Genomic DNA, 19,828 nt, shown 5'->3' with positions numbered 1-19,828 from the left:
TCTACACTTTTTGTCGCGTACTGTTTTAACACATTATGGTCCTGTTACAAACTAGAAACACAAGCAAAAAAACAACGTTTTATTGGCAGGACGCTTAGAAAATGTAACAGACCAACTAAGGAGACTGCCTACACTACGCTTGTGCGTCTTCTTTTAGAATACTGCTGCGCGGTGTGAGATACTTACCAGATAGGACTGATGGAGTACATCGAAAAAGTTCAAAGAAAGGCAGCACGTTTTGTATTATGACGAAATATGGGAGAGAGTGTCACAGAAATGATACAGGATTCTGGCTGGACATCATTAAAAGAAAGGCGTTTTTCCTTGACGCGGAATCTTCTCACGAAATTCCAATCACCAACTTACTCCTTCGAATGCGAAAATATTTTGTTGACACCGACCTACATAGGGGGGAACGATCACCACGATAAAATAAGGGAAATTGGAGCTCGTACGGAGAGATAAAGGTGTTCATTCTTTCCGCGCGCTATACGAGGTTGGAATAACAGAGAATTGTGAAGTTGATTCGATTAACCCCTACCAGGCACTTGAATGTGATTTGCAGAGTATCCATGTAGATGTAGATGTAGAATTGGTAAGGTGAGGGTAGGACTCGAGCCCTGAGGTTTCCCTACACACTTGATAATGTATGTAGACAGTTCATCCATTCTGGGAATCGAGAATATAGACCACTATCGCCTGTTATCGGCATTGATATTGACAATATATCGGCCCCGGGAGTTCCCAAACTTTCGAGAAGGTATTAATTTCATGGTTAAAGTTACAAAACAAATGTCAAAAGAAATAATTTTTTCGTGTGATATATTTACAAATTAACACTTTTCTGATTTTGTTTCCTTTAATTGTTTTGCCAAACCCCGCTCCTTACCTAATCTGATGATTCTACTTCAACGAGAAGTACCCTATAGATTCTGATCATGGAGTTATCGAGCATCAAAACATGTAACATAAAAGACCGTGCGTTTTGACCCACAAACTTCCATTTATTACACCGCCAAGGGACTATAGACCTTAGACTCTGACATAAATTTCAATTTAATGCGTTTATCTGTTCCCAAGAGAAAGGGCGGCTTAACACACATAAGACTGACGTCAGATTCGTGTGATATACTAATTACAAATTAACTAGTTTAGGATTTTTTGTTGTAGTTGATGAATGAGAGGCTGCTTCTTACATAATTAAATGATTCCAGACCAACAGAAAGTACCCTAAAGGTTTTGATGAGTTATTTTGAGAGTAAGAAAATTTGTGACGTAAACGACCGTATCGTTTGATGAGATTGGCCTAGAAGCTTCAGTATCTTGCACCGCCAAGGAACCGTGGGCCTTAGCAAGAGATCTAAATTTTAACTTGAGAAGTCTACGTATTCCCGAGAAAAAGTGTTTTCAACAGTCAGAAAAACAGACGGACAACAAAGAGATACTATAACGGTTCTGTTTACACCGAATGAGGTACGGAACTCAGAAAATCGTGTAACTCAAGAGAAAACAATTTTTTTCAGCACAAACAACGGTTTTCTTAAAGTACATATAGCGGCAGTCATATAAAAGCGAGACAGTTGGCAAAAAAGTGAGTAACCTGTTTATTATTTCAAAAGTCATCGTCATAACATTTTTTGCATTTATTCCACTGTGAGGCAATGCCTCCATGGAAAAATGTTTGCTGCTGCCTATGGAACCATGACCGTACCCAGGTGTGCATCTCCTCGTCCGAAGCAAATCGCCGGCCATGAATGTCCTCCTTTGCAGCTTCAAAAATATGGAATTTATGGTGTCACCGCCAGACACCACACTTGCTAGGTGGTAGCCTTTAAATCGGCCGTGGTCCATTAGTATACGTCGGACCCGCGTGTCGCCACTATCAGTGATTGCAGACCGAGCGCCGCCACACGGCAGGTCTAGAGAGACTTCCTAGCACTCGCCCCAGTTGTACAATCGACTTTGCTAGCGATGGTTCACTGACAAATTACGCTCTCATTTGCCGAGAGGATAGTTAGCATAGCCTTCAGCTACGTCATTTGCTACGATCTAGCAAAGCGCCATTACCAGTTACTATTGATGCTGTAAAACATGTACCGTCAAGAGCGATGTTCGCCATTTACGGATTAAAGTTAAGTATTCCAACAGCTACGTCCTTTTTTGCTAAAGTCTAATTTCCTTGTCCTGTTCCAGACCTCACGCCAACCTGCGTGAGCTAAAACGCGTGCCTTTCGGCTTCCTCTCATAGTGGGTTGGCTCTCTTGGCAATCCACAACAGAAATCGCATGGGGAGAGGTCGGGACTGTATGGAAGATGTGTAAGGGCTCTTCAGGGAAACTTGGACGGCGTTGTCAAGACAACCTTGGCATAATGTGGGCCCGCCCATCACATATTTGCACACCTAGATACAGTAGACAACCGCAAACATTTTTCCATAAAGGCATTGACCGTCTTGTCTCACAACGGTATACATGCATTCAGAGTTATGGATACTACCTTCGAAATAAGAAACATTTTACTTGCTTTTTTCCATCTGTCTAGTTTACATTTGAGAACCGCTTACTCCCAAGTTGATATTCGAGCGTCCCTTGTATTCATTTTGATTGAAAATTCAAAGTGAACATGCTATTTCGAATAACAGGCCCAAAAAACATGCGACTATTAATCAGATTGCGTGCATATGGTGTATCGTCTCAGTTGTGTGACTGGATTCGTGATTTCCGCGCTCAGAGAGGTGACATTTCGTAGTGATGGACGGTAAATCATCGAGTAAAACAGAAGTGATATCTGGCGTTCCACAAAGTTGTGTCATAGACCCGCTGCTGTTCCTAATTTACATAAACGATCTAGGTGATAATCTGAGCAGTCCCCTTAGACTGTTTGCAGATGACGCTGTAATTTACCGTCTAGTAAAATCATCAGACGATCAATTCCAATTACAAAATGATCTAGAGAGAATTTCCATATGGTGCGAAAAGTGGCAATTGGCACTAAACAAAGAAAAGTGCGAGGTCATCCACATGGGTACTAAAACAAATTCGATAAATTTTGGGTGTACGATAAATCGCACAAATCTAAGGGCTGTAAATTCGACTAAATGCCTAGGAATTACAATTACGAGCAACTTAAATTGGAAATACCACATAGATAGTATTGTGGGGAAGGCGAAACTTCAGTCTGGAACCGCGTGACCGCTACGGTCGCAGGTTCGAATCCTGTCTCGGGCATGGATGTGTGTGATGTCCTTAGGTTAGTTAGGTTTAAGTAGTTCTAAGTTCTAGGGCACTGGTTCTCAGAGCCATTTGAACCATTTTAAAGGTGAAACAAAGACTGCGCTTTTTTGGCAGAACACTTAGAAGATGCAACAAACCCACTAAAGAGACAACCTACATTACACTCGTCCGTCCTCTGCTGGAATATTGCTGCGCGGTGTGGGATCTCTACCACGTAGGATTGACGGAGGACATCGAAAAAGTGCAAAGAAGGGCAGCTCGTTTCGAGTTAGCGCGCAACAGGGGAGAGAGTGTCACTGACATGATACGCAAGTTGGGGTGGCAGTCACTGAAACAAAGGCGGTTTTCTTTGCAGCGAGATCTGTTTACGAAATTTCAGCCACCAACTTTCTCTTCCGAATGCGAAAATATTTTGTTGACGCCCACCTACGTAGGGAGAAATGATCATCATAATAAAATAATAGAAATAAGAGCTCTAACGGAAAGATTTAGGTGTTCCTTTTTCCCATGCGCCATTCGAGAGTGGAATGGTAGAGAAGTAGTATGAAAATGGTTCGATGATCCCTCTGCCAGGCACTTAAGTGTGAATTGCAGAGTAATCATGTAGATGTAGATGTAGAAACATCCCCTCATTCAATTTCGCGACTTATACATGAGGAATCCTTTCGCAGAGATACATGAAGCATTTTACATGGCTGGCTAACGTTTTCGGAAAGTACCCGTAGGCAAAGGAAAACTGGCTCTGAAAGTATTTCGTACATTTTAAAGAGAGACAACCCAACTTACATCAACTAAGCTCACACCAGGAAAAGAAAGATTAGTATTTAACGCCCTATCGTCAATGAGGTTATTAGAGATGGAGCAGAAGCTCGGATTGTTGGAAGACAGGGAAAATAATCGGACGTTCCTTTCTAAAGAAACCATCCTGGCACTCACTTTAAGTGTTTTTTGGCAGTTACGGAAACTGTAAAGCAATTTGGCCGGACGGAGATGTGAGTAGTCCTCCCGGATAACTTAAGTTTGGTTGCCAATCCTAGAGGAATATATATTTTTACAGGACGATCTCTTAAACAGGTGCTGCATATTTGAAATAGAAATAAAACCAAGGGTAAGCTTAGCCAAATACGATATGTTAACCAAGTGATCTATGTAGTCATTATGACATTTTGTTGTTGGTGATCCATACAAAAATTTAATGACCCACATTCATTATCGTACGGACAAAAGCAACAAGTACTGCGATTACTATATCAGTCTGTATTATTCGCTAATACCAGTTTTAGATAATACATAGTGTTGTGGATTGGCAGGAGCCAACCCACGGGGTTTGGAGGAAGCCGAAAGGCACGCGTTTAAGCTCACGCAGGCTGGCGTGTCTGGAACAGGACAAGGTAGTTAGACTAGAAAAAAAGGATGTAACTGGTGGAATACTTAACTTTAATCCATTAATGTTGAACGTAGCTCTTGTCTGTACATTCTTTACAATATCAATAGCAACTGATAATGGCGCCTTGCTGGGTCGTAGCAAATGACGTAGCTGAAGGCTACGCTAACTATCGTCTCGGCAAATGAGAGCGTACTTTGTCAGTGAACCATCGCTAGCAAAGTCGGCTGTACAACTGGGGCGAGTGCTAGGACGTCTCTCTAGACCTGCCGTGTGGCGGCGCTCGGTCTGCAATCACTGACAGTGGCGACACGCGGGTCCGACGTATACCAACGGACCGCGGACGATTTAAAGGCTACCACCTAGCAAGTGTGGTGTCTGGCGGTGACACCACACATAGTACCCATTTTTATTGTAAGTAAATTACCTATACATTTACCATATTTTTTAAATATCTAATGCCTTAGGCCTATCATATAGATATGAAGGCAGCCCATTCTTTCATTTATGTGTACCACCCATATTTCGGATATCCATACTACACATCTTCAGTGGTATTCTTTTTATGTAATTTTCATGTCTCCATGCGTTCTTGCACATGCAGAAGTTTGTTCCAACTAGTAGATCACATTTACGTATTTCACTTCACGTAACTTGTGGCAAGGAAATCGTTTCTGAAGAAGAAAAATTTGTTAACATCGAGTATAGATTTGAGTGTCAGGAAGTCGTTTCTTAAAGTATTTGTATGGAGTGTAGCCATGTATGGAAGTGAAACATGGACGATAAATAGTTCAGACAGGAGGAGAATAGAAGCTTTCGAAATGTGGTGCTACAGAAGAATGCTGAAGATTAGATGGGTATATCACATAACTAATGAGGAGGTATTGAATAGAACTGGGGAGAAGAGGAGTTTGTGGCACAACTTGCCTAGAAGAGGGGACCGGTTGGTAGGACATGTTCTGAGGCATCAAGGGATCACAAATTTAGCATTGGAGGGCAGCGTGGAGGGTAAAAATCGTAGAGGGAGACCAAGAGATGAATACACTAAGCAGATTCAGAAGGATGTAGGTTGCAGTAGGTATTGGGAGATGAAGAAGCTTGCACAGGATAGAGTAGCATGGAGAGCTGCATCAAACCAGTCTCAGGACTGAAGACCACAACAACAACAACAACTTATACTGAAGGGCATTGCACATGTTCGACATTCTTTAGGGCTGACTTCTGTATACTTATGTCTGTTGGACCCAGATGTGACCTGTCGAATTGCATACCCCGTACAAACTCCATTCCACTTTTCAGCTGCTGTCCTGACAGAACACACCATGATCTTGAACAGAGTCCTGTTTCACCACAACTTGTTCACTGGCGCGTTAACTTGACGATGTCCTCACATATCCAAAGAGGCACGCATGTAGCTCTTTGGCCTGGATGGATGCGTAATGTGTCTCAAGAGGGTTCTTTTGTTTACAGCGGCCAGTCAGGTGGCTTGAATGAGATTTTTGTACTGAGCTCTGCATAGCGCATGCCCAATTTGCTCATGAGCTCCGTTTACTTCTGGTGCTCGTTCTGGTTCTGAGTATGCTTCGTCATACTGTCGCAGGTTGCTGTTCTACGTACATCACGCTACTACAAATCTGTTACTGCAATCGTTACATGCTACTGAGTGCATCTGTGCAGGAAGTGGTTATTTCGAAATTTCACACAGGCACGGTAAGTCTTGTGCCATTATTTGGCATTGCAGTCGAAAACGGAGCTTAGTTTCTTTGTGGACAGGTGCAACTAGAATGTCCTGGTTGGATCGAAAGATCTATGCAGCTGAATATAATAATTCTAGTTACTAAAGCGCCTCACATTCTGCAGAAGCTAGTTTCACTCGTTGATGTCAATATTTGTAGATACTGTAACGTAATTTGATCTTTGACACTCCGTTTAAATTTCAATGTTGATTATAGAGGTTCATTATACGTCTGAATATTCTGTAAACGGAGTTATTTTCTAATAGAACATATTATTAATAACTCTGGTTTCAATATTTTTAATTCCTCGTTGTCCCTTCTGTTGATCCGGGGAAGGCCACCAAACGGCGAGGTAATCGGGTCTGTACGGATTAGGGAAGAACGAGGAAGGAAGTCGGGCGTGCCCTTTCACAGGAACCATCCCGGCATTTACCTGAAGCGATTTAGGGAAATCACGGTAAACTTAAATCAGGGGGTCGGACGGGGATTTGAACAGTCCTCCCCCCGAAAGCGATTCCAGTGTTCTATCCCTTCTGTACCTTAGTGGTTATTTAAACTCGCACTCTTCTACGGACCACAAAATTATCGCAAAGCCCACTTAACTGGCAAATATCTGAAACATTTCACTATACCGCTAATATTACATATATTTATATACGTGCTGTGATATTTTAGCATTTCTCGGTAAGTGCTCGTACAGCTGATTGATGACAAATGATCTCATTAAAAGTTCAAACAAATGCTATCTTCTCTGTCTGTGTTCAGAGTTCAGATTTTTTCGTTAAAATAACGTTCAAGATTGTTTAACATTATGCAAACTCCGTAAACATGTGTATTGCACGTAAGAACATGCATGAGGCGAATTCCATTACAGTAATAGCTACCTAATTCCTAGTTCCTCATATTTCCCTTGCTGTACTGTCTAATTATTTCTATCTGAGACACTTGAACTTGTTTTCCGTTATGCTTGCGAAGATTAATTTAAGGGCTTATTTCAATAGTGGTACAAGTCCATTACCTCCACTTTTCTGCCTATAATGCTTCTGACATTAATGATCGAAACAAACAGTAAGAAAGGTTCATCTCTAGCAAGAAGCCATATGCTTGAATATTTCTGGTACCTCAACTGCAGATTTTTCAGCGCTCATTTAGGACTCTGTATCTCAAAATGAACAAAAATTGACTACCACCACTATTGAAATAAGCCCTTCAATTGTTGTCAGTTACATGTAACTTGCATATTTTTGTTTGTTTGACTAGTTACGTTTACAAAGATCACAGTTAGATTTTAGTGTGCACCATACTGATCGCTGACGGTCAACATAACCAGCTAATGATCTCTACGTACAAACTGTAGTTCATATGTGCCCAGAGAGGAATGTAAATGGACTGCGCGCTGCCTTTTCAGAAGTATCTGGGAAGGCTGTGTCGTCACAGACCACGCGAAGCGAACTGCACTCGGTAAGTTTGGGGCGCACCATTTTTATTTTTCTTCGCGGTATTTGTAGTAGAGTGTAGTCCTCAATATTGCTGTTCTTCACACTCAACAGGCAGGGGATCAGTGATGTCTTGGGCCGGCACGATGTTACTTGGTAGGACGCCACATGTCACAGGCGACGGTAGTTTGAGGGCTGCAAAGTACCTGGGAGAGGACCCTCCAAACTATTGTTGTGCCCTGTAGCAAATATTATGGTTGTTGTTTCGTTTTCCAAAGCAATAATGCACGAGCACACCGCGTCCAGCTCGCGACTACTTCCCTCCACGACGCTAGAATCAGACTAATAGAATGTCATACAGTACAAACGGATTAAACCTGATCGGGACCTGTCGAACATTACAGCGATTTGTCTCAAAGACCGTCCTCAAACACTGGAGGAGTCTCTGCGGATGAATGGCGGGCGGTTACACAGTAAACACCTCCACCGCCTTGTGGCCAGTTTGCCAAGGATAGGTCAAGCAGGGTAGAATGCAGAGCCAGACAGCACATAAATTTACCCATAAGCAGATTTCGATGGTACTGGTATTATCTTCTTTTGTTTTTATTTCACAATAAAGATATTTTTATTGTTCACTGGCGACTCGCCTCAGCTTGTTTGGGCGACCATTCTGTCGTAGCGGTAGTAAAATATATTCATTATGTGATCAAAAGTATACGGACACCTGGCTGAAAATGGCTTACAAGTTCGTGGTGCCCTCCATCGGTAATGCTGGAATTCAATATGGTGTTGGCGCCCCCTTAGCCTTGATGACAGCTTCCACACGCAGGCATACCTTCAATCAGGTGCTGGAAGGTTTCTTGGAAAATGACCGCCCATTCTTCACGGAGTGCTTCACTGAGGAGAGGTGAGGCCTGGTAAGAAGTCAGCGTTCCAAAACATCCCAAAGGGAGACAAATTGCGTCATGTCAGCATCCACCAGCCACTTTTAAGACTAGCGAACAGTTCTGCGGGGAGAATGGGCGCTATTGCCTCAACATGAGATTGATGACACTTTCACAGCATATCCCGTCATCGTGATGCCTGTATTGGTACCAGAGGTGGCCACGCCCCATACTGAGCACATTAATCAGTTGTCGGAATGTGTGTGGAAATACACTAAGCTGGAAAAAAAACAAATAATATTTTTGTCTGCCGTTACGCACGTTGCAGTCTTTTACGGTCTGTATTCCTTACATTGTTTTTACTTTACTATCAACAGTTTACACTGTTCTGTGGCAGAATAAAAGCAACCTTGCAAATTAACAATAAATTACGTACACAAACGTTCGTCACAAACAGCTCTATTAGTGAAAACCGTATCAAAATAACCGAGACTAAGCACAACGTATAGACCGGAAAAGCGCGGTAGGTTCTGCAGTTCATGCACAGGTCCGTATAGACGAAAGTAAATTTCGCATATGTGACTGCCAAGTAACAGGGTTCGGAGAATATTGGTGCCGGCACGGTAGCTCAGCGTGTTCGGTCTGAGAGCTGGTTGGCCTCTGTAATAAAAAAACTTCGTGGAAGGATCAACAAACGAACTTTAACGGATGTCATGTGACGTCCACAACGACCAAACACAACAATCACCAACGAAAAAATTGAAAACAAAAGCGGTCTAAGGCGCTGCAGTCATGGACTGTGCCGCTGATCCCGGTGGAGGTTCGAGTCCTACCTCGGGCATGGGTGTGTGTGTTTGTCCTTAGGATAATTTAAGTTAAGTAGTGTGTAAGCTTAGGTACTGATGACATTAGCAGTTAAGTCCCATAAGATTTCATATACATTTGAAAATTTTTTGACATTTTTATTCAACACAATAATTAAATTGACGTCACTGAGATTCAAGATGGTCCCCTGGACATTAGAGAATATGGAATGTGGCTTTCAATAGGGTGTGTGACCACCGCTGACGGCCGTGTATGCATTGCAAAGTGCTTCCGCACTGACAAGCTTTCCCACCTCTCGCCGTGTGGGGTAATGTTACGCAAACAGGAACACTGTCGAAGGTGATAGTTTTGGTGGTCAAGATATTACGATTTGGGTAGGCATAGAGCTGCATGGGGGCACTGACTTCCAAATCTCCGCACACGGGACTCTCACCCATCTACGTCACTGTGATACTGTACTCTGTACCGTTGTGCATCTTTTCATTGGTGCGTTCGGTCTTGCCCTCAGTTTTTTGGGTGACAAAGCACGACAGCCTCGAACAGCGTAGGTGGGAGAGCTGTCCTTTCCCCTAACTTAAATCCCGTCACTAACTTCTGCAGTTTGTTGGAGAGACTTACTGTGGCATGTCCATATGCACAATAGACATCCAGCGAATCGCAAATTCTTGAAACGAAATTAGTCAAAATTTTCAATTTTCGTTTTTTCACTGAATGGTACATTTAAGAGTATAGCCTGTCGTTGGTGTTGAAATGAAACATGTCACGCACCTACAAGTGGTAGAAAAGATGGTCCACTCTACGCTGTTTGTTGGTGAAACCAAATAAGTCACTGACTTATTTCTTTTCAACAGATGCTGCTCGTTTCCGCGCAGAATCTGTTTTCCTCCAATAGTACACATTGTTCAAATGGCTCTGAGCACTATGCGACTTAACTTCTGAGGTAATTAGTCCCCTAGAACTTAGAACGACTTAAACCTAGCTAACCTAAGGACATCACACACATCCATCCCCGAGGCAGCATTCGAACCTGCGACCGGAGCGGTCGCTCGCCTCCAGACTGTAGCGCCTAGAACCGCACGGCTACTCCGGCTGGTTAGTACACATTGTTGATTAAATTATCCACTTCCTTTGTTGTGGCACTAACAGTCACATTTAATGTTCATTGAGCGGCAGTTGATTGTATTACTATGGCTCCAAAAAGGAAGAATAAAAATGGTTCAAATGGTTCTGAACACTATGGGACTTAACAGCTATGGTCATCAGTCCCCTAGAACTGACAACTACTTAAACCTAACTAACCTAAGGACATCACACACACCCAGTCATCACGAGGGAGAGAAAATCCCTGACCACGCCGGGAATCGAACCCCGAAACCCGGGCACTGGAAGCGAGAACGCTACCGCACGACCACGAGCTGCGGACAAAGGAAGAATAGTAGTGCAGATTATGAAAGGAATAGGGTAAAGATAGCTCGTACCAAAGGACTCCGTTATCGAAATTACAGAGGAGATTATGTCCCAAGGAAAGCAGTTACAGAACCTTGCAGGTAAATATCAGTCTTTCTTGGAGCAACCGTAGGAAACTGTATAGATGTAAATAATATCAGTATCACCAGCAATGCCAGTCTTATGTTATTAATTCCCTCTCAGCTGCTGAATGAAATGTTATGACTCCAATGCCGTAATTCAACGCCGGTCTTCGTGGCCGAGCGGTTCTAGGCACTACAGTCTGGAACCGGGCGACCGCTACGGTCGCAGGATCGAATCCTGCCTCGGTCATGGATGCGTGTGATATCCTTAGGTTAGTTAGGTTTAAGTAGTTTTGAGTTCTAGGGGATTGATGATCTCAGAAGCTGAGTCCCATAGTGCTCAGAGCCATTTGAATCATTTGAACCGTAATTCAACGTAATAATATTTTGGCAAGATATCTTGATCTTCCTATCAAAGGCGCCCAGGACTTGCATCTGCAGTGCCTTATTGAAGCAAAGGAAGTAAAGCAGAGGCATCCTCGGGAGTCTGATCCAGAGTGTTGAGAAAACTGTAGGGATGCAACGTTACTTTACCATAAAATGCTTGTAAGTGAAAAGAAACTGGTTTGCAAGAAAGCTTTCTTGAATATACATGCAGGAACGAATTGGCGCGTATTTCGAATCTGTATATAGATTGATTAGTAAGACACACTTTCCACTTTAGAAGACATGAGCCCATCATTCCAGGATTAATGGACAGCATTCCAACGGCCTACTCAACATACCAAATACCTATTACCAGAATGAAGATGGAAGAAGTGAAGAAAGTCGTTGGATATGTGCCTGCTACAAAGAGATTATTCTATGAAGACGTGCTTTCTTGGCCAAAGTTTGATTAAAGTTATAGCTAAAGTACAGTTAGTCACTATTGCTATTAAAATAATACAGTTTGTGCTATTTTGTCAGACCATACTAATGTATTATGAAGTGTTCATACAATTAAATCTTAAAAAAGCCAAAAATATGTTTGTAAACAGTTGAAACCAAATTAGTCTAAAAGCTCTGAACTCATTAAATATCGAAATAATGTTCTCTAATTATTTCTCTCTCAATAAAAGCGGAACGAAGTCACTTTCAGTTCTGAAAAATTCCAGTAATGTAGCAGTAATACATATGACAGTATTCACTTTTTTGTTTGTCCCTAAAAGTGTAAAGCAATGACTTATTTCTCTGTTGGTCCATTACGCTCAGGGGACATCGGCTGGTACGCACTTTTCAATTCAATAAACTTTACCAACAGCCGTGCACTTTAAGACATTTTATTTTATTTTAAAAGCAACCAGTTTCGTCAATTCGTTTTGCCATCTTCAGGACCCATACACTTTTTTTTCGAATCAACGACCTTAAGGTATAGCTCTGAATTTCCGAATCTAGTTGCTTTTAAAATAAAACAAAATATCTTAAAGTGTAGGGCTGTTGGTAAAGTTTATTGAATTGAAAAATGACTTATTTAGTTTCTACTACTGACGATTATTTTTGTGAGCAACGCTGATGGAGTACCAGAGCGACGTACAACAGGAACTCCGTAGCAACGTTGTGGGCGACGTCGGAGCACAGTGCAGAGCATGCAATGCCGTGCGTGATGATCACACTCTATCAAGAATCATGTCCCATCTTCCCTAATGTCCAGGGGATCCTCAGAAATCGCGGTGACTTCAGCGTAATTATTGTCTTTGCGTAAAGTATTTATTTCTTTCCGTTACCTTCTGCGCTGTAACGTAACAGTTATTTTATGTCTGGTCCAAGTGTTACAGTCTTATGTTGGTAGTGAAACATCAAGTGGAAGTTACTTTCGTCCGTAAGTTTTCCTCAGCTGTGCATGGATTATAGATATACATAGGGCATTTCATTACCTACTGCCCTCGAAAGTTAAGCACACACACACTGACAGATATGCAGGTCTTGAAATAAAAATCTCCGCCCAGTAGAGAAATAATATCTGATCCTGATGTGATAACTGTTTGAGTCCGAATATAAAACGAAAACAAGTTGCGCCCGTCTAGCAGTAATTTGTAGTTTTGTCTTGTAAATAATAGATTTCAGCTATCAGTCGTTATTTTTTTAAATTTTATTTTTTGTCAACGCATGTAATGTCTGTTGGTTGGGCTCCATCCACAGTTCATTGAGTATTCAATGAAGTAGTCATTGAGTATATTCATTGAGTATTCAATGAACTGTGGATGAAGCCCGACCAACATGCATTACATGCATTGATCAAAAATGATAGTACATCGAGAATGGCTAGTTTCTAGCTGAAATCTAGACCTTCCAATAAAATTTATAAAAGGACAACTGATAGCTGAAATCTATTGTTTACAAGTCAGTATAACAGTGGCTGCATCCAACAGCCTTCTGAATGGAAGGTAACATGATCAGTTTGTAGTTTTTAATCAGGAGCGCCATCCTTGATGCCGTATTCGTAGGTATCTGGTATTTATTTGAGTCTTCTGTGCACTGTCAGCCAGTGAACAAAACACAATCAAGCAGAAAACTGGAATTGCTCTCTGGGTAAACTGCAAACATCCTAGAAAATAGAGAAGTACGTGATGTTTCCAACAGTGAGAAATCTTCTGATGGGGCAGCGGCTTCGTACATGTCTTAAGGAACTATTAAGGACTGTTACTGACATGTATACATACAACGAGATTCAAAATCCTGCAGAAAAATTGCAAAAGCTGACAGATGAGCCACAATACGACAACATGGGAACAGGAACTTACGGTCCTGCAAGTCATCCTGAGTCAATGAAAGCTTAGGAACAGCAGAAACAATAACGAGAGCAATGCATTCGCGCTTTAAGTTCAGCAACTGTTGAAGAAAGCACTACCTGACATGCTTGATCATATCTGGACGTAGCCTGACGGAGGAACAGCTCAGGCTGATGTGCAAGTGTGTCATGTACTCAGTGCCACATATTGCAAGCGTTGGATCGGAAACGGAGGTCCAATTGGAGCGGCTGATACCTGGTGTACTTGGTAGAGTGCTCCAACACTTTATACGAAGATGTTATGCTTGTATTTAAACGTGGTGTTCGCCATGTTGAGCACCTTCTGTAAAGTACAACATTGTCACGTGAACAGCACATTGTCTTCGTTGAAATTAAGGCGCGTGCGCCGTCTTGTTCCTTACATTCTAAAGATTTTACTGCAGCTCAATACTACTTCGACGACCGTTAGTCCATATTCCAAAGTTGATTTCGACTCGTCTATCAGCTCCTTCAGTTTGTGCTCAACCTTTGAATCATACTCTAAACACATCGACGCACATAATTTTGGAGTGCCCACGGCGCCGTTAGAGCAAATGGTCTCGTATATAAGGAAGTCGAAATGCCAAAAAGTGTAACGAGGGTCGACCCCTGATGCACGAACAGGCAGTCACACTGAACTCAAAAAATGAAACGTATTGCGCATAAATGGACGGGGGTGGGACGTTAGATACTTGATATTCCCTTTGCCATCATCACTGGAAGCAGCAAGAACGACGCAATATACATGTGGAGCTATTTAAACTGGAAAGACAACAGTAAAATGGTTGTAGGAGAATCTGATGCCAAGCACAGGCTAATTGCAACAATAAAAGTGACATAAACACGATCAGAAATATGAACTGTGTTCAGTGTGAGAAAGTCTCGCGATGCCACAAGAAAGGTGTTATGCATCACTGGAAGTATTACTGTCAATATCGTGAGAGGTATGTTCTACAGAGTATCGGAAAGCATACTTCTCCCACATACTGCTTACGAAATGACCCTGAGGTAAAAATAGAAAAAGTCGACCTTATACTGTATCACATAAACATTCTTACTTCAGTAGATCAGAACTGATACAAAATGACTTCAGAAAATTAGTATAGGAATCTATCAAATTATAGGCATTTTACCGATGAATTTAAACGTTCTTTTACTTTTATGACGTTAGTTAGTATTTTTTGCATTACTTTCTTTTCTATTACGGACACTTATCAACAGAATTCTGTATCAGATCACAATTACGCTCCATGTTATCTGATGCTTTTAAGTTAAAATTCAGTGAAGTGCAGGATAGATCAGACATCATAATTACTGACTGAAAGTGAAACAACATTAACACTTCTTTCCACACTTGTTTGCCATCTCTCGAAGCGGGAAGACTGGAGCAAGACTGCCACATTTACAACATATAAAACACAACTGGATCCCAAGCTTTCCGAATTTTTAAAAGCTGTTGGTCAAATGTTTGACTGACCCGAAAACATGACTCCCTATAAATTACGCAAAGGGCATCTATCCGAATTTTCATAGACAAACTAAGAGTGGAGTGGACAAATGGGGAAGCAAATTCAACCATATGAGGCCTGTATACTTGTTTGAAAGTTAACCGGGTTATTAAGAAAATCTTTCTCACACTTTCAGGGCAAATTACGCTATGAATTACTGTCCGAATTTTCGTAGCCAAACGAAGACTGCGAAACTGACAAATGGTGTACAAAACTGACCAACGGGAGATCTAGTTTTGCATAAAAGGGTTTGAGTGTTTGACAGTCATCCACCTAAGGAAAACTGAAACATTTTTACCTATTTAAATGATGTGTCAAAAAGATTTCCCCTTTAAGGTCTAGCGATTTTGCGCATAAAAAGTTGCATACGTGTGATATTTGTCCCCCAAAATGGCATCGTTCGAACGAAGGGCTAACCTGACAACATTTCGAGAACAGAAGACGCCAAGAAAGCAATTGAGGTGTCAGAAAGTTTGTGTCTTACAGGTGTATCTACTTAACGTATAAAGTATTGCGTTGGCGTGATATTTGATTTGTACAACGGCTTCGTTCTTATCAAATACTACATTTAGCACATTTAGAGAACACATAATAAAATGCAACACCTGCCACCGTCGTTTGGACGTTATTTTATTATACTGTAACCACTTTCAGCAACTCTATACACCAGCTTCGGGCCTTAACTGACGCTGATGGGTTGAACTCAGTTGGTAGTTGATGGTTACAGACGCGACATCGCTTTTACAGTATTGTACGGAAGCCAGTTCACAGATGTCGGCCACTGATGGGATCATACATACGATTGGAATTCAACCTCTTAACGTCAGTTTGGCCTGACGATAATGTATTGAGTCACTGAAACAGCCTGGAATATAATAAAATAACATCAAAACGACGGCTGCAGGTGTTTTATTTTATTACGCAAGCGAACGGCCGAAGTTTCGCAGCCCGTCAGTCCCAAAGATGGACATAGAAAAAAAATTCGAGGACAGTTTCATGTACACAACATGAAATACAAAAAATAAATAAAAAAGGAACGGTCAAACATTTTGTGAAATGATTTGTCTAAACGTAAGAAATAAAATACATTAGGGTAATACTTTGCACGTGAATGAATGATGCTCTCCAGCTAATTAGTTTCCTATTCAGAATGCACATTTTCTTTCCTGATATCTGAAGGATTTTCTGCTCAAAAATTTTTGAGACTGAAAAAATGTTATAAATTTTACAAACATTTTGGCACAAATGATATAAATATGTCAAGTCCACACAGCAGCTCACCGCCGAGAAGACACAATTTACCAGACAATATCGTCTAGCACTCATCAGAATTCAGAGATTCTAAGAGAAACATTGAAAATGAAATTTTCGATCGGTATATCGTTTGCTGTACATGATTTAGAGCATCATTCAAAGGTGCGACAAACGTTTCTCTAATATATTTCATTTCTTACTTTCATTTCACAGAACATTTGACCGTTTTTATTTTATAAAGAAAATTTTTAGTCATTTTTTGAGGTCGTTTCAAAAGTTTTGATACCGATGCATGTTTCTGCTCTGTTGCGGTTTTCCTCTCATGTCCTTTTCGAAACTGCATAGTTAAATGTTTCTTTCCAGCATAAATGTTGTAATCGGAAACTTGCATTACACCATGATAATGACCACTTTCAAAAGTGTGTTATTTCCACTATCCCACTGGTTTACAGCATCCAGTACGCTGCATTATTTTAATATTACATTTCATCTCTTTTTTAGTTCGTCTGCTTTTACTTGTTTTAAATTTTTACTAAATGCATTACTGTTTATGTATGGAGAATGAAGACAACCATCTCACGTTTGTTGACAAGAATGATTTGTGGTAGTGTGTATTAGTATGTATCTTAACGATGATTCGTCAGGCAGTATTTTACATATCACATAATGTAATTTCTACAATTTATAAAAGCTGTGGAACACAACCAACGAAAAACATTTTAGAACTTAGAATTTGGCTTTTTATGAGTGTTATGCAGATGTGCTTTTGTTTTTAAAATAATTCGACAGAGCGTCTTTTTACAGAAAAATGTACTCAGTCTTTTTTTACAGTATGGCATGTTAGCGGAGACTCTGAAAATGAGAGAAAGGAAAGATGACGGCTGGGAGAAGAAAAAAAAACAGTGTATGGAAGACGATCTACTGGCTTGAGAGAAAAACATTTTGTAATTTGTTCCTTGTGTTCCCAACGTAAGGAAACATACGTAAACCTGCTACTGAGATACGAGAAATTGGTTAACAGTTTCTTCTTTACTTTTATACAATTTTAAGTATGTTTTGGTTGTACAAGCACATCGTAAGTAGTCCGAAATAATTTCAGTAAACTTGGTGACAGGAAACGAGAGACATGAAGTTCAAAAGTTGGAAACAATGCAGTACAAAACACAAACGATGTTGAAGAAATAACGGTGACATATAGATGGGCAAATATGTTGTTACTGCAGGGCAGCATCTGCTGAGTACAGTAAACTTGCAAGAACTGGAAAGTACTATTCTTCAGAGGAAGACAAACTCTTGTACTTTAGTTTCATTAAAGAAGAATGTGAACATAAAAAGAAGACTTTGGAGGCTTCTTTTCAAGAAGTTGGATATAAGTAATTTTGTTTTCAAGTCACGGAATAAATTGTCTTTATCGATATTTACTACATGTCCTGGCATAAGTTTTGTTCTGAACAATTACGTTGCCATAAATCGGCGTGGAATGTCTGTGTTTGTTCAGGTCAGTCAAGAGCAGATCAGGTACACTGACGGGTGAGATTCCGATGTATAGCGGTGTTGTACATCCCGCGGAAAATGCTCTTTGTAATGGATAAACATTTTAGTGCCTCTATAAACGCAATGAGGTATTGGCCACTCCGACAAGAATACGGAATGGCATTGGAGGATATTCTGAAAATTCTGAGACATACGTCTTTGTTTGAAGTGTTCTGTGTGATACCGTGACGATGCTAAGAGTTTCATGTAGTTTTTATCAGAACGACGGTGTATGCAATATAACTCAGTAACATCTGTGTAATAATTATATTTGTGCAAGTCTTGTACGGTGGGTGCTCTGCAGCTTGAAAGTATTTGTTAAAGTGCAGGTTGCTGTAGACCGTGCACTGCATTTGTCTCCTATTTCTCGACTTACATCAATTTTAGTATCATAAGCATTAGCGCACACGACATCTGAAGCTCACGTACGTCATCTTTTATATTCCTTCGACAATGTAAGCAAAATGTTCTTATGTTTTAGATCTGATATGTGTACATAAATTTGAATGTCCTCTTTATCAGATGCCACTGATGATGGGCTATATGCCCAAATAGTAACTTGGCAATTAATATTTTTTTTTAAATGCGGCCAGATGTCTTGCAACAAAGATTATACTGAAACTAATTTAGACCGCGGAACTATACGTACCTCATTTTGAACATAAAATGTCAGTTTGGGCTCAACGGGAGAAATTATATTTAATCTGTTTTTAAGTGTTGTGACAGAAGGTTTATTTCGATCTTACAACAGACGACACACCACTGATTTGGAGGAAGCGCTGTACAGACAATGCCTACACAATATGGGAATATAAGGAAATGGAATGACCGATGGTGAAGATGAAGCGTGAGACTGGCAAGACGCCGTATAGCTGCGTGAATTATGAACAGAGTGGCAACACTACCTTCATCTTAGGCGCCGCCGCTGTGTGTGTACGGATTTGCACGGGGGGTCGACAATAGCGGAGTTTAACAGGTGTTCCCGCCCGCGGGTTTGGGCGGCTAATTTGGCATGCAGGGCCGACAAAGGGCCGCGCTGAAGGGCTGTCGGCGGCCCTGCGGCCTCACCCCGCCCCCGCGGGCTCCGCTCCGGAGACTGGGCTGACGCAGCAGCGCGTGTGGCGGGCAGATGCGACGCGACCCCACGCCGGGGCAGCCAGGCTGGCGCCGGGTACCTACCAGGTCGATGAGCTGCGACAGGCGCAGGCCCAGCTTGACGAGCACCGTGTCCGTGTTGTTGCTGACGGGCCGGATGAGGCGGTTGTAGTTGGACAGCAGGTCGTCGTACAGCCGCTTGGCGTCCGGGTTGGCCTCGGCCGGGTGCAGCAGCAGCAGCAGCAGCAGTAGCAGCGGCGGCAGCGCGGCCGCCATGCCGGCTCGGCTCTCGCTACTGGGGGCGGCGCTCGGCCATGCCCCCGTCTCGCCGCGCTGCGACCAGCGCCCCCGGCGTCGCTGAGGCGTCGGCGTCGGCGGCGGCGTCGGCGGCGGCGTCGGCTCGGTGCGAGCTCGCAAGGCGCTGCGGCTACGGCGGGGCGCACCGACGCGTGCAGCTCGGGCGGCCGACCGGACCCGGCGGCCTGCGATGGTTCCCCGGGCCGCCACCGCCGCCCGGCGGCAGCACTGCGGCCCAGCTGGTGTGGCAGGGCCGCGGCTGGCGTCACGCTGCGCATGCGCACGCGTCTCCGAGGGGGCGCGTAGCGGGTCCGGTCTGGTACCCGCGCCGTTCACAAAAGATTCCTCCGTTCACACACGGCCCGTTC

General features: G+C 42.3%; 1 protein-coding gene across 1 annotated transcript in view; it reads right to left on the bottom strand.

Moving 5' to 3' along the window:
• Window positions 1-19,461, bottom strand: part of LOC124804857 (acetylcholine receptor subunit alpha-L1) — a 617,332-nt gene extending 597,871 nt beyond the window's left edge. Inside the window, exon 1 of the mRNA XM_047265212.1 lies at window positions 19,248-19,461. Within this exon, the coding sequence (XP_047121168.1) occupies window positions 19,248-19,439 (192 nt within the window). The 5' untranslated portion in view covers window positions 19,440-19,461. The remainder of the gene's footprint in view (window positions 1-19,247) is intronic.
• Window positions 19,462-19,828: the final 367 nt, after the last annotated feature.

Source organism: Schistocerca piceifrons, chromosome 7 (assembly GCF_021461385.2).
Source record: "Schistocerca piceifrons isolate TAMUIC-IGC-003096 chromosome 7, iqSchPice1.1, whole genome shotgun sequence".
Taxonomy (NCBI): Eukaryota; Metazoa; Arthropoda; class Insecta; order Orthoptera; family Acrididae; genus Schistocerca; species Schistocerca piceifrons.
This window is presented reverse-complemented; position numbering and strand designations above follow the sequence as displayed.